This window comes from Staurois parvus, unplaced genomic scaffold, assembly GCF_062004578.1.
Source record: "Staurois parvus isolate SC_StPar_1 unplaced genomic scaffold, SC_StPar_1.0 ptg000721l, whole genome shotgun sequence".
NCBI lineage: Eukaryota > Metazoa > Chordata > Amphibia > Anura > Ranidae > Staurois > Staurois parvus.
The window spans coordinates 1,314,615-1,330,071 of record NW_028318517.1 but is presented as its reverse complement, the minus strand read 5'-3'; the positions used below and the strand labels follow the sequence as shown (position 1 = coordinate 1,330,071).

Here is a 15,457-nt window from a genome sequence, read left to right as displayed (position 1 = left end):
AATGCAAAGACGACAACCGTTGAGGAAAGTACAACCCTGTTTTGGGAGGTCCCCCAAACAACACCTCGTAGGGTGACAGCCCATGTGGTTGCCGAGGGGCATTCCGGATGGAATAGGGGGCAATGGGGACACACTCAGGCCAAGGTTTTTGGGTATCGGAAGACGTTCAACCTTACCGCTACTCTCGGGGTGATATGGGGTGTGTCGCCGCTGACTCCAGTTCCACCAAAGAAATGCAGTCGTGTCCTTTGGAAGAGAGATTAGTAGTGGACAAAGAAGACATGTTAGCAGAAGAGGTGTTAGTATTGTTAGTCGTGTTGCAAAATTCAGCACTGTCATTGCTGTCCTCCCCCCCCTTCTCATCTTCCGACACAGGAAGAAGAGAAGCTGGGTTAAGAATAGTGCATCGTTTGATAGTGAGGTTAGTAGGGGTTAGGAGGGCTTTCCCCTGAGAGGGGTACCTTGCCTTGGATGTCCTGTTTTCGCAGGACCGTTCTTGCTGCACCGGTGTCAGTGAGGCAAGGGAGGGGATATTTTAATTCCTCTAGAAAAAGATGGATCTGGGCCGACACCGATTTGTCAACTTCCTATGAGAATTCATAGGAGTTACTTACCATGGTGGTCATAGGGGCGGAGGACTCATCAGGAATGAACTGCCACCGACCTTTAGGTAATTGGGGACAGCTCCTCCTCATGTGCCCCGTTTGGTGGCACTGGAAGCACCTGGGTGGGGGCCTATCCTTCCTGTGACCCAGATCCCTTGGTTTTTCGTGTGGGGTCTGGGACATAAGAACTTTGGCCTTGTCTTGTTTTCTTCTATCCATTTCCCTCTCTATTGCCGCAAGAGTGGAAAGGATAGCAGGGATAGACATCTCATTATATTCGGGTCGGGCCAGAACCAGCCTTTCCCGAATTTTAATATTGATGCCTTCCAAAAATTTGGCCCGCAACAGAATGTGCGTCGCGGTCACCTTTACCCCTTCAGTTGGAGCATCAGGTCCAACTTCCAGATCTGCATCCAGCGCCGTCTGCTTGAGACGGCGCCAGAAGCAGGTGCTTTCCTCATTAGGACCCTGGGTGAGCTTCATCATGTCCGTAGTAGAGGTAGCACCATACATTTCTGGAAGCTTTGCCTTTAGCTGTGTACAGAACTCTTTGCCCCCTGAAGTCATCTCCTCATGCGTGGTTATAGAGCACCCTGTAATCACTGTACTGGCCACTTCCATGCCCACCTTTGCCCGTAGGATCTGTGCACAATCTGACCCGCTCAAACCATAGCTGAACTGGTTTTGTCCAAACATTCGAGCAAATCCTCTCGGATTGACTCGATAGTCCGGGAGCTCAGCCAGAATAGTGCGGATCTCTGCCGGGGTGAAAGGGACATGCCAAACTACCCGTTCCCCTAAAGTCCGTTCCCCCCGTGCATTGGGAGGACCTTCAAATTGCTGCACCCTGACTGGATAGGCCTCGGTCCGGGAAGAGTGCAAGGGCTGGCCCAGCTTCATCGGTGGGCTTAGATTAACCACCTCGCTTACTGCACCTTCAGGTTTGAGGTCCCTCAGATCAGGGTATAGCTGGGGGGCAGGGGTCTGATCAGTGGTTCGTAGCGCTTTGATGCAATCCGCCCTGTTTTTTAACCGGGTGTCTATTCCCCTTGATTCACAGATAGTCTGCAAATCGGTTGTTGAGTAGGCTTCATAGTTGGAAACAGAAGGAGCTGGGGTGAAGCAGGGAGAAGGGAGAGGTAGAGGCAGAGGCTGAGGCATAGAGACAGAAGACACAGAAGGTACATCAAGAGTGACGTCACTAACAGAAGAGACAGGTGCAGTTATACTTATCTCAGCCACTGTTGGTTGTTGGGGGACCCCAGCAGACCCTGATCCTGCCTGCCTTAGTAGAGTCAGCCCTGAAAGAGCTTCCTCCACCTCTGACACCGGATCTTCCTGTTTTATTCCCTCTGGAGGCCAGGTATACATCACCTGGTTCTTCCGGACAGACACCAGTTTATGTATGCCCTGCTTCCCTAATCGGATTGACCTGTGAAGCCATAGCTGTGCGATCTCTAGTTCTGACGCCTGCATCCGTGGTTCAAATTCAGAGATGAATTTTTCCCACCTCCATGCGTCAAATGTACCTTCCCGGGGAATTTCCCATCTGGTACCCTTCGACCATTTATTCCACCTTTTGAGGGGTTCTGTAGACTTCCCCCCCAAACTCACCTTCATCAGTTGTGCAGCTGTCCTTACCCTGAAGAGGGCTGCTTCCCCCTCTCTCTTCATGGACTGACTACTGCCCATCGTGACTAGTCACTGGTATATATCCCGCGTCCGGGTACCTGTTTACCCCCTGGAGCACTCGGTGGGATCCTACCGAGAGGCCTGATTCCACCACTTTCCCAGCACAGCGTAATTTATGTGATACTTATCGATCACCCGAATCGCATCAAGTGGCGGTCAGACTGAGAGCACACCTCCCACTCCCACAGCGCAATTTATGTGATCCTGACCACCCGAAGTGTTTGTGGTGACCAGGCTAAGCGTTACTTCCCTGGACCGCCCACTCACACAGCGTAATTTATGTGGTTCTCATCACCCACTGTGTTTGGCAGGCCACACCGCACAATGATGAAAGTGGCTTTTCTCTCCCTGCACACAGTAGCTAACACAAGTCAAAACAAAAAGAGGGGTTCTTGGATGTTACTTCGGGGTCACTGGTTGGGCAGAAACCTACTAACTGACCTTTAGGAAATTTGTGTAAAGAAAAAACTTTCCTAATACACACAGAAAAACCCTTTTCAACCTGAAAAACTGTTAAAAAGGACAAAGTGGATCCTTATGAAAAACACGGGACGTTTCACAGTAAAACAATTACACAGAGGTAAACCGAAAAACTGCGCCAAAAGTAACCTTGTTGCTGACGCAAAAATCACTCCTATCAGCACCGCTAAACGATCCACGTTATACACGCAATCTTTACTGCAACCACCTAGAACCGTTTACACAAAAAGTCTGCTGGACGTGAAACACGCGACACAGCAGCTTAAAACAAACCCGCTTTACAATAAGGAACTACTTTTAACAGGAAAAACACAAGAAAAACATAATCACTATACAAGAAATCTATGTGCAAAAACCCAGACTACACCGCGCTCATTAAATGTGGAACACGTGAAGGGAAAACTCGCTTAACACACTTTAAATTGGCTGGCAATACGCAAATTTAAAGCTAAAAGCAAACAAATGAAACTGTAAAAAATTTGGATTAAAAACACAATATGGGTCAAATGCATATAGGAAACTTCATGCACATTGCATAGAGATTACTGCACATATGGTAGCCAACAAAATGGCCACCAAACAAAAGGAGTCCATGTGGTTTAGTCAAGAAAATGACCCCCCACAGGGAAGCACATGGTAGATACTAGAATGACCCCCCACAGGGAAGCACATGGTAGATACTAGAATGACCCCCCACAGGGAAGCACATGGTAACACTAGAATGGCCCCCCACAGGGAAACACACGGCAGACTCTAGCCTCAAAATTGCCTCAAAATTGCCTCTTACATAAAACAGACTTTTAGACAGAACATACACTGGACAATTACACAACAATATGAAGTACACATACAACACAATTTGGGCACAATCACAGAACGGACATAAAACACCAACATATCACACTAACATGCACATGTAACAGAAAGGACCCCCTGCTGCATGCTTGCTGGGAGCAGTAGTACCACAAAACATTGTACAGACCACATAACACAGATCTTACAACAGTTAACAATTAACCTAAGCCTTTCAGCACTGTAATAATTACCTCACGTGGAGGGGGGTAGAGCAATTACCACAGTACCTACAGCCCACAAATACTTACCTAACACTATGCAACAACTTTTACCCACTAAAACATATACCCGTTTAATTTTTGGTTGGAAGATTTTTAAACTTGACCAAATCCAGCCAACCAAACCCACCCCCCTGCTGCTCTCAGCAGAGACAAACCCTCGTCTTTCACCCACAAATCAAGAGTTTAGGACAAAAAATGAGGTCCTTGCCAAGCGGTATTTCTTGTTAGCTAACAGAGAGCGAAATCAGCCACACGAACACGCAAAAAGCGATCCTCTTAATGGCAGAGAGACCTGAAATGTGCCGGCATACTTTTTGCTAGTTCATGATAGTTCATTCCCCCCCTCGTTCTTGGTTAGCTACGCAAGAATACGCGTTAGTATCCACCAGGCTCGCCAAACTGTCTTGGAAATTCGCTTTAACGAATTTCTCCTTACCGTGAGTACTCGCAGTTGGATGCGCAGAAATCCCCCATAAAGCTGTGCGAATCTCGCTTACCACGACCGCAGCTAAATTACACGATTCCTGCCCATCCAAATACTTTGGTTCTGTTGAAATGTGGGGGTGGAGCTCCGTTACCCTAGAATGATCAAACGACACTCAGGATCCTGTTGCAACTCACATAAGGGCTGATTTTAGACCCAGCTCTCTGTTTTATTAAAAATACACACATGCCCCCCACATGAATAAAGTCAATCCCCTCCCACCGAACAATGCAATGGGGATTGCCTATACAGAGGATGTACATTCCAATTGGAGCATAGCCTTTGCTATTATCTATCACTGGTCCTCCCCCATGAGTCTTCTGAGGTCAGCAGACTTCCTCCCCTTCCCCCCTATGAGCCATCTGAGGTCATATTTCCTGTCCTACTAGCTTCTATTGGTATGTAAAATTCTCTGCACAAGCACTCCCTAAAAATATCAGTCTGTACCTGGATGGGCCCGATACGATCTTTATTAAAACACATCCATCCGAGATACAGTTCAGATTAGTAATGGGTTGTAAGATATGCATAAGCCTACACGTGGAGTTCACACCGCTTGCGCATTGCGTTATGAAGCCCATGTGGTACCATGCTGCTGATATGTGGATACAGGCCCACGGTCTACTGACAGCAGCATTCGCATGGAATGCCGTGGTGGTATACACGCCGGTCTATAAGCGCAGATCTGCCATCTCATCCATTACCAAGCTGAGTACTGTAATACATACATTGTACATGGCATGGCCCAATTGCAGCCTTCAGAGCTTTAATTAAGCCACACGAGAGACATATGAATAACACGAATATATGACACATTTAAAGTTCGACCAACAATACAAAATTTCCATGACAATATCCACTAATAAAAAGTCCACACACTGTTCCAATAATGTTGATTAGTGCTCCACAGCAATAACTTGCATTTAAATAAATGTGAATCCAGTGCCAACAACTCGTGAATCCAAAAACATCCAAAGTGCCCCCTCACCTCCTAAAAGTGACCACAAGGGCCAGCTCGCTTTAGGGTAAGACACGCTTTCCCAGGAATAGCCTCGTCACCACCGGATGGACCCTCCTGGATATCCCACAGGCTTTTATCCTCCTGAGTCCTCCAATCCCCTGGTATTTGTAATAGTAGTTCACCCACACAGGATCATAACTCATTTGTGATCTCATACCTGAGAGCTTGGTGAGCACAGGGTCCACAGCATGTCACTCCACCTCCGATCACCGACCTGCACTCCCGATCCACTGCTGGCTGCACTCAGAGTCCCCGTACAAGCTACCCTGAGAGCCAGGATCCTATTCCTGGGAAAGCGTGTCTTACCCTAAAGCGAGCTGGCCCTTGTGGTCACTGTTGTGGACTTTTTATTAGTGGATAGATATATATATAATATTTTCACAGAGTGTTTTTGTACACATGCACTAATTATGTTATTCACTTAGTTTGGTCCCTGTAGTCGGGGTTATCCTTTTATATTGATTGTGTGTGTGCACTAATTTATTATTGGTACACTTTTTCACTTATGATTGTTTATTCATAATATTTAGCCTGATTTTGGTCACTTATGTTAAAAAGGTTGTGAGAACCACAATCGGGCTCAGGGTAGGATTTCTGCTGCTGTTCCTAATTTTGAGATATGGATTGCGTGCACGCCGGAAAATAATTACACGGACAACTGTCCAGTACAACCACTTTCACATCATCTCTGTTTATTGCAGGGCGGTGCTTAACCTTTTATACATAGAAAACAATAGAGTATACGTCACTATTACGTATATACAGTCACATTCTAAAAGGCACATTTTGCTTGGCTGAAATATAGGAGAAATGTAGAAACTTGAAGCTTGCTTCTCGTCCCGTTATCTCTTCACCCCCCCCCCTCACATACTCAAAGCCTAAGTGAAATCCTCTCAGTGCGAAGGGAGGGGTTGAGAGCATCGCTCTGAGCAAACAAGTTAAGGAGGACTGCAAAGCCCAGCAGACAAAAATATATACGCAGAACACATATATTTAGAAATATGAAAAAGTATAAAAGTAAATATGTATAAAATGTATATTTTAAACAGGAAACAGAATAGGCATTTTACCAAATCCATCAGAATGTTAGTATTTATTTAGCGCTACACCATTATATATTGATTATATGGAGGAATTGGGACCTCCTTCCTCCTGCTGGTGACACCTCTAGTGATATAAAGATCTATATAGAGGAATCGGGACCTCCTTCCTCCTGCCGGTGACCCCTCTAGTGATAGGATCTATATAGAGGAATCAGGACCTCCTTCCTCCTGCAGGTGACCCCTCTAGTGATATAAAGATCTATATAGAGGAATCAGGACCTGATTCCTCCTGCCGGTGACACCTCTAGTAATATAAAGATTGATATAGAGGAAACGGGATGTCCTTCCTCCCATCGGTGACCCCTCTAGTGATATTGAGATCTATATAGAGGAATTGGGACCTCCTTCCTCCCACCAGTGACCCCTCTATTGATATAAAATTCTATATAGAAGAATCTGGACCCCCTTCCTCCCGACGGTGACCCCTCTAGTGATATAAAGATCTATATAGAGGAATCAAGACCTCCTTCCTCCTGCCGGTGACCCCTCTAGTGATATAAAGATCTATATAGAGGAATCGGGACCTCCTTCCTCCTGACGGTGACCCCTCTAGTAATATAAAGATCTATATAGAGGAATCGGGACCTCCTTCCTCCTGCCGGTGACCCCTCTAGTGTTATAAAGATTTATATAGAGGAATCAGGACCTCCTTCCTCCTCCTGCCGGTGACCCCTCTAGTGATATAAAAATCTATATAGAGGAATCAGGACCTCCTTCCTCCTGCCGGTGACCCCTCTAGTGATATGTAAATCAATATAGAGGAATCAGGACCTCCTTCCTCCTTCTGTGGACCCCTCTAGTGTTATAAAGATCTATATAGAGGAATCAGGATTTCTTTCCTCCTGCCGGTGACCCCTCTAGTGATATAAAGATCTATATAGAGGAATCGGGACCTCCTTCCTCCTGACGGTGACCCCTCTAGTAATATAAAGATCTATATAGAGGAATCGGGACCTCCTTCCTCCTGCCGGTGACCCCTCTAGTGTTATAAAGATTTATATAGAGGAATCAGGACCTCCTTCCTCCTGCCGGTGACCCCTCTAGTGATATAAAGATCTATATAGAGGAATCAGGACCTCCTTCCTCCTGCCGGTGACCCCTCTAGTGATATGTAAATCAATATAGAGGAATCAGGACCTCCTTCCTCCTTCTGTGGACCCCTCTAGTGTTATAAAGATCTATATAGAGGAATCAGGATTTCTTTCCTCCTGCCGGTGACCCTAGTGATATTAAGATCTATATAGAGGAATCGGGACCTCCTTCCTCCTGCTGGTAACCCCTCTAGTGATATATAGATCTTTGTGGAGGAATCAGGACCTCCTTCCTCCTGCCAGTGACCCCTCTAGTGATATGTAGATCTATATAGAGGAATCAGGACCTCCTTCCTCCTCCTGCCGGTGACCCCTCTAGTGATATAAAGATCTATATAGAGGAATCAGGACCTCCTTCCTCCTGCAGGTGACCCCTCTAGTGATATGTAAATCAATATAGAGGAATCAGGACCTCCTTCCTCCTTCTGTGGACCCCTCTAGTGTTATAAAGATCTATATAGAGGAATCAGGATTTCTTTCCTCCTGCCGGTGACCCCTCTAGTGATATTAAGATCTATATAGAGGAATCGGGACCTCCTTCCTCCTGCTGGTAACCCCTCTAGTGATATATAGATCTTTGTGGAGGAATCAGGACCTCCTTCCTCCTGCCAGTGACCCCTCTAGTGATATGTAGATCTATATAGAGGAATCAGGACCTCCTTCCTCCCGCCGGTGACCCCTCTAGTGATATAACAATCTATATAGAGGAATCAGGACCTCCTTCCTCCCGCCGGTGACCCCTCTAGTGATATAACAATCTATATAGAGGAATCAGGACCTCCTTCCTCCTGACGGGGACCCCTCTATTGATATAAAGATCTATATAGAGGAATCAGGACCTCCTTCCTCCTTCTGTGGACCCCTCTAGTGAAAAATAGATTTATATAGAGAAATCAGGACCTCCTTCTGTGATGATTGTGTGCAATAGAGACACGGACGTTGTACATGACAGCCATCTTGTTCGTTCTCAGCCATATTCTCTCCTGTCCTCCCTTTGTCCATGGAATGCATAGCTGTATGTTGAACGGAGGTCAACAGGATCTCTTATCATAAATAAAACACAGATAGATCATCTCCAGGGCTGTAAACCATTAATTAGTCTGGTTCCAGGGGGTCTGCTGGAAAACCACTTCCCTCTGCTTGATCACAAAACAATAACTCAGTCATGACCTGTTAGGATATAAGAGATAGAGCGTGCCATAAAACGTACATTCCACAAGTCATTTTTCATACAATTCATAAACTTCAGCAGGAACTGGGCACATTAATATGAAGTATATATTCGTATAGATCATTTTAATATGAGTCACACAAGACCTTACATCACTATGTTAGTGCCTACAAGACAGAAGAAGCAGTCTCTTCCCTCCTGGGTGACAAGGGTTTGCCATGTTTGGTATCTTTGCATTTGGAATATAATTCTGAATATTAATCTGTCAGTTGCTAGGATGCTACCTGTACCTATTGGAGGTTATTGACTTTAGTATGAAATTGGAAATGGGTACTAATAGGATGCAGGAGATCCGCTGAGACATAGAAAGGGAAATGGGAGCTAATAAGCTGCAGGAGATCTGCTGAGAAAATGAAAAATTAAATGTGTATGAAATGGATGGATTTGCAGACACTTCCAGAAGATGATGTTCATTATGAGTGGATTGATATATATTTTTATACTTTAGGATGTATTTTTGCATTTTCTTCCCTGGAAGGATCAGGTTTGGTGGGATCTGTCTCATTAGCTATACATTTGTATTTTGTGTTTTGTGTTTGTAAAACTTTTCTATATGAGCTACCCCCTCATCACCCCTCTCCCTCGACACAACCCACAGGGACTTCATCACTGCTCAAACTCCCTCCAACCCCGTCCCCTCTCACACAGCTACCCCCTCATCACCCCTCTTCCACAGCCCCACCACTGCTCTGACCTCCACTTCCACCCCACCCAACATTCCTCATATTGAAGCCCCCTCAACACTCCACACCTTCGACCTTACTACCATCGAGCAAGTCTCCAAGGTCCTCTCTGATGCCCACCTCACCACCTGCCCCCTCGACCCTATCCCCTCACAACTCCTACGACCTCCCTCCCCCTCCATCCTACGCTCCTTCACCCACATCTTTAATCTCTCCCTCTCCTCCGGCACATTCCCCTCCCCTCTGAAGCATGCACACATCACCCCCATACTTAAAAAGCCCTCCCTGGACCCCAATGACCCGAACAACCTCAGACCCATCTCCCTGCTCCCATTCACATCCAAACTCCTTCAGCGCCTAGTCTACACCCGCCTAAGCTCTCACCCCAATGACAACAACCTCCTCGATCCCCTACAGTCCGGCTTCCGTCCCCTACACTCCACCAAAACTGCCTTACTCAAACTCTCCAATGACCTGCTAACCACCAAAGCTAATGGCCACTATTCAGTGCTCCTACTCCTTGACCTCTCTGCGGCCTTCGACACAGTCGACCACCCCCCTTCCTCCTCAAAAAACTACACTCCCTCGGCCTCAGAGATTCTGCTCTCTCCTGGCTCTCATCCTACCTGTCACAACGCTCTTTCAGTGTTACCTATAATGCTACCACCTCCCACTCTCTCCCCCTCTCTGTTGGGGTCCCTCAAGGCTCTGTCCTCGGGCCCCTTCTCTTCTCCATCTACACCTCCTCCATTGGCCAACTCATACACTCTCACGGCTTCAACTACCACCTCTATGCCGACGACACACAAATCTATCTCTCGACCCCTCGCCTCACCCCCTCGGTCTCTGCCCGAAACACACACCTACTGAGCGACATATCAGACTGGATGTCGCTCCACTTCCTTAAACTGAACCTCTCCAAAACCGAGTTTCTTGTCTTCCCCCCAGCCTGGACACCCCCCCCCATTGACTTCTCCATCACATCCAACAACGCCATTATCAAACCCGCCCCGCAGGCCAGAGTAGTTGGTGTCATTCTGGACTCCAACCTATTCTTCCAGCCCCAAGTCCAATCATTAAGTAACTCATGCAGACTCCACCTCGCCAAAATTTGCACGTTCCTAACCCCAGAAACCACTAAACAGCTCATCCACTCCCTCATCATATCACGACTCGACTACCGCAACTCCCTCCTCACTGGTCTGCCTCACTGCTGGCTATCCCCGCTTCAGTCGATCCTGAACACGTTTGCCAGACTCATTCACCTTTCCAACCGCTCTGTTTCCGCCACCCTCCTCTGCCAATCCCTCCACTGGCTTCCGATTGCGCAACGTATCAAATTCAAAATCCTAACACTGATGTACAAAGCTGTCCACCATACTGCCCCGAACTACATCACCGACCTAATATCCAAGTACCACCCAACACGCACACTCCGCTCCTCACAAGACCTTCTTCTCTCTAGTTCCCTGGTCTGCTCCTCCCATGCCCGCCTCCAGGACTTCTCCAGGGTGTCACCCATCCTCTGGAACTCCCTACCCCAACCCATCAGACTATCACCTACTCTCCTCTCCTTTAGGCGCACCCTGAAAACCCACCTCTTCAGGGAAGCCTACCCCACCCCCTGCTAACTTGCCGATCTCCTCCGCTCTTCCTACCACTCCATCACCCACAGCGATCTCCTCCTGTACCTCCATCCCCTCCCTCCTAGATTGTAAGCGCGAAAGAGCAGGGCCCTCAAACCCCTCATGTTTTGCATTGTATTGGTATTGTACTGTCACATGTTCTGTCCCCCTTTGTAATGTACAGCGCTGAGCGATCTATTGGTGCTTTATAAATACTGTAAAAATAATATATGTAATAAGAGATGTTTGTTGAACAGTTGGTTACATAAGAGTTACATTTATTTCTTCTTCCTTTATTCAGTAATGTTTAATCTCCTATAGTATCCCTGTAAGGTACATAATATACGGGAATGGGGATTATGGGTTGGATCTCGGGGCTGCAGTTCCTCTGAGCTCCACAAGGTGGGGATCTCACTTCTACCCAGACAGGAAGTCTCTCTGGAATGCAGACAGGAAGTGATGTCAGGTACTGACAGGATGTGATGTCAGGTACAGACAGGAAGTTCCAGATGAGAGGTGAGGCGGGAAGAAGTATAGAGGAGACGTTGGTGGAAGTGGCAGCAGAGGAGGTAATAAGATGTTATTTCCTATTTACAACAAATGTATATAAATCTGAGGCTCTTTTAGGAATGTTTTCTGCTTTAAAAAATGAAAGGGGCTTTATAGCAACTCAAATGTGTAATATGTGTAACATTGTTCTGTTTATCTCCTCCTCCCCTCCCCCGCCTGTCTCCAGCACTGCACCCGGGGACTAGCAGGGAGGGGAGAGACCTTGCAGTGTAATGAGAACCGATTGGCTGCTCCTCAGGAAAGGGGAGTGTCCAGCTTATCCTTTCTCCCTTTCACTCCCAGAGCCATTTTTTGCACACATTAAAAAAATCATTTTATCCTGAAGATGACACAAAACCCCCAAAATATCGATTTTCTGAAAGTAGAGACTTTAGAGAATAAAATAGCGGCAGTTCTAATTTTTTATGTCACAAAATATTATCACAAAGTCTAGGAAATGCCAAATTTCAGTAAAAAATATACTTAAGTTAATTTCAGGGCACAAAAAGCAATAAATGACCCATTTATGTGTAAAAATATAAAAGCCGAGGTTGCAGCGAGTAAATAGATATCCAACATGTCAAACCTTAAGTTGTGTGTGCTGAAATGGTGACAACCTTTAGTCCCGGTATTATCTATAGGGGACACATTTATAGCCCCTTCTAGGTCATCAGTATAGAGTACGGAGGAGGTCTGCTCCTAGAATTATCCTCTCATTCTGGTGTGACCGGCGATATGTAACGTGTATCACAATCAATGTTATCACGTGTAGGCGCTCCAGCGTGTGCTCTTACATTTGGGCGTGCATATATGTGGGGGTGGGGGGGCCTCAACATTTTTTAAAGGGAGGAGTTATGTACTTGGGTGTAACTTTAATTCTTTACAATTAAAAAAAAAATTTACTTAAGGGGACAAAGTCCTCTATGTGATGACTTTTGATGAGAGGTTCTCTTTATTGAGACATCCAGGGTCTAAAAGACCCCCAATGTCTCCCCTGTACTCTACTGGATGTAATGTAGAGCACATCGCACCGCATTACATTCTTTGCCGTCCTCGATGGTCGGGAAATCTGTCATAACATCACTTCTGGGTCAGGACAAGAAGGGAGTGAACATGATCGCTCTCCTCCATCCCCTCTACCCTCCGACACCCGCTGACCCGGGCCCACAGATGGGCAAGCAGAGCCGGGGAAGCATAGTAGGTACAGGAGAGGTTCACACACACGGGGTGGCAGAGGCTGGCACCTGAAAGGAGAGCCCTGTGGCTTGCCCTCAGCAGGGATAAAGAATAAAAACAATACTTGCCCGGCCCCCAGAACTACATGTCCCGGGCGTCGGGCGATGTAAAGTGACCATCCCTGCATGATGAGCCGACATTGACCTCACAGCACTGCCTCAGAGCAAACTAGTCATAGGAAGGATCAGATTTATCATTCCTTGTCTGCAGATCTAATACTCATCAAACCAGTTCAGAGACCAAACAAACTCAACAGAGAAAAGGGGCCCCGGACCCCAAAATTGTAGTAAACACTAAACAGCCCAAACTAAATGTCTTCCCATGGGGGGAGTAGTTCTTCAATGTCCAGCAACCCTCCTATTCCCCCCTCACATCCACATCCTATTATTGTGTGACCAATACCATCCAAATCATTCTTACTTTCATTTCCCAAAGTTATCCGTCTACAAGGAGACCTGTATAGATCACATGATGGCACCAATGAGGATGGAGGAGGACCGGAGTCACATGACTGAGAAGATACTAAACCTCACCCTGGAGATCATCTACCTGCTGACCGGAGAGGTGAGGAGGATTCTGGGAGGTCACATGACATCACTCTTATCTCTATTAATAAAACACAGACCTGACCGGAGAGGTGAGGAGGATTCTGGGAGGTCACATGACATCACTCTTATCTCTATTAATAAAACACAGACCTGACTGGAGAGGTGAGGATTCTGGGAGGTCACATGACATCACTCTCATCTCTATTAATAAAACACAGACCTGACCGGAGAGGTTAGGAGGATTCTGGGAGGTCACATGACATCACTCTCATCTCTATTAATAAACCACAGACCTGACTGGAGAGGTGAGGATTCTGGGAGGTCACATGACGTCACTCTCATCTCTATTAATAAAACACAGACCTGACCGGAGAGGTTAGGAGGATTCTGGGAGGTCACATGACATCACTCTTATCTCTATTAATAAAACACAGACCTGACCGGAGAGGTGAGGAGGATTCTGGGAGGTCACATGACGTCACTCTCATCTCTATTAATAAAACACAGACCTGACCAGAGAGGCGAGGAGGATTCTGGGAGGTCACATGACATCACTCTTGTCTATTCTGGTCAATAGACCATTTTATTTTTGCACACATTTAGATGATGTCAGATGGTTGATATTGTTTTATTTGTCTCCTGATCTGTAGGATTATGTTGTAAAGAAGAAGTCTAGTGGGGAGCCAATCTCAGGAGGATGGAGCAGAACCCGGAGCCTCACCATGGTGCCTCCATCTCATTCTCTGATACCTGAGAGGGAGAAAGAGCAGAAGATTCTGGAACTGACCACCATGATGGTCCATCAGCTGACAGGAGAGGTGAGCGGTGCCGGGAATTCTGGGACATTCTCCAGTAACAGACAAGGGATGTGTCTGGATGGTGACTGTATCATTGTGTGTGTCAGGTTCCTATAAGGTGTCAGGGTGTCACTGTCTATTTCTCCATGGAGGAGTGGGAGTATTTAGAAGGACACAAGGACCTCTACAAGGACGTCATGATGGACAATCAGCAGACTTTGGGTTTTGTGAAGATTGTAAGGAAGGAATTTCCCCGGAATGAGACGATATTGAAGCTCACCCTGGAGATCCTCAGCCTGCTGACTGGAGAGGTGAGTGTAATGAAGGGGTTAAATCTGACTGGGCTGTACACTGGGAGGTATTCAGAGTCACTTGAAGTCTTCTGATGTTCTGTAATCAATAACGACATCCACACAAGTACTATGAATACATAAAGTGTCCGGACTCTATGAGATTTGGTTATAGCACAAGATGGCGGCATTGGTTATAGAAGAGAACAATCTCAGCCTTCGTCCAATCAGGGAGACCCATGATTACCAGCATGCCACGCCCACTGACCACTAAATCCATGGGTGACATTTCCTGGTGGGTCAGTGAGCCTTACTAGTAAACCATTAGTGACTCTATTATATGACTTCTAGAAGGAGCTATAAATCTGACCCCATTGTCATCATATCATTGGATGGAGATGTCTGTCCTTTGCTGAGTCGGCACATTGTGGCCAATCGCTGGAGAATAAATCTAGAGCTGACCATAGAAGTGAGGGATTATGGGAGAGTGAGATTTATCTTTGTATCACATAGAACTGTACAGGAGTCATGAAGAAATCTACCGACAATGACACAAGAAGGAGATCTCATCGTATGACCACAAGATCCTCGAGAATCCAGAATCCCATCACCATCCCCCCACCTCCATCCCTGATCCCTACAAGACAGAAGACACAGAAGATTCTAGAAGTCACCAAGAAGATGATGGAGCTGCTGACAGGAGAGGTGAGCGGTGCCGGGAATTCTGGGACATTCTCCAGTAACAGACAAGGGATGTGTCTGGATGGTGACTGTATCATTGTGTGTGTCAGGTTCCTATAAGGTGTCAGGGTGTCACTGTCTATTTCTCCATGGAGGAGTGGGAGTATTTAGAAGGACACAAGGATCTCTACAAGGACGTCATGATGGACAATCAGCCGCCCCTCACATCACCGGGTAAGAGGAGACTTTATTGTAAAGGAGAGAG

At 46.5% G+C, this 15,457-nt stretch overlaps 1 protein-coding gene across 1 annotated transcript in view; it reads left to right on the top strand.

The window, feature by feature from the left end:
• The window catches only part of LOC149445415 (gastrula zinc finger protein XlCGF66.1-like), a 50,079-nt gene extending 35,048 nt beyond the window's left edge, over positions 1-15,031 (top strand). The window contains exon 3 of the mRNA XM_089653847.1: positions 14,329-15,031. Within this exon, the coding sequence (XP_089509973.1) occupies positions 14,329-14,607 (279 nt within the window). The 3' untranslated portion in view covers positions 14,608-15,031. The remainder of the gene's footprint in view (positions 1-14,328) is intronic.
• Positions 15,032-15,457: the final 426 nt, after the last annotated feature.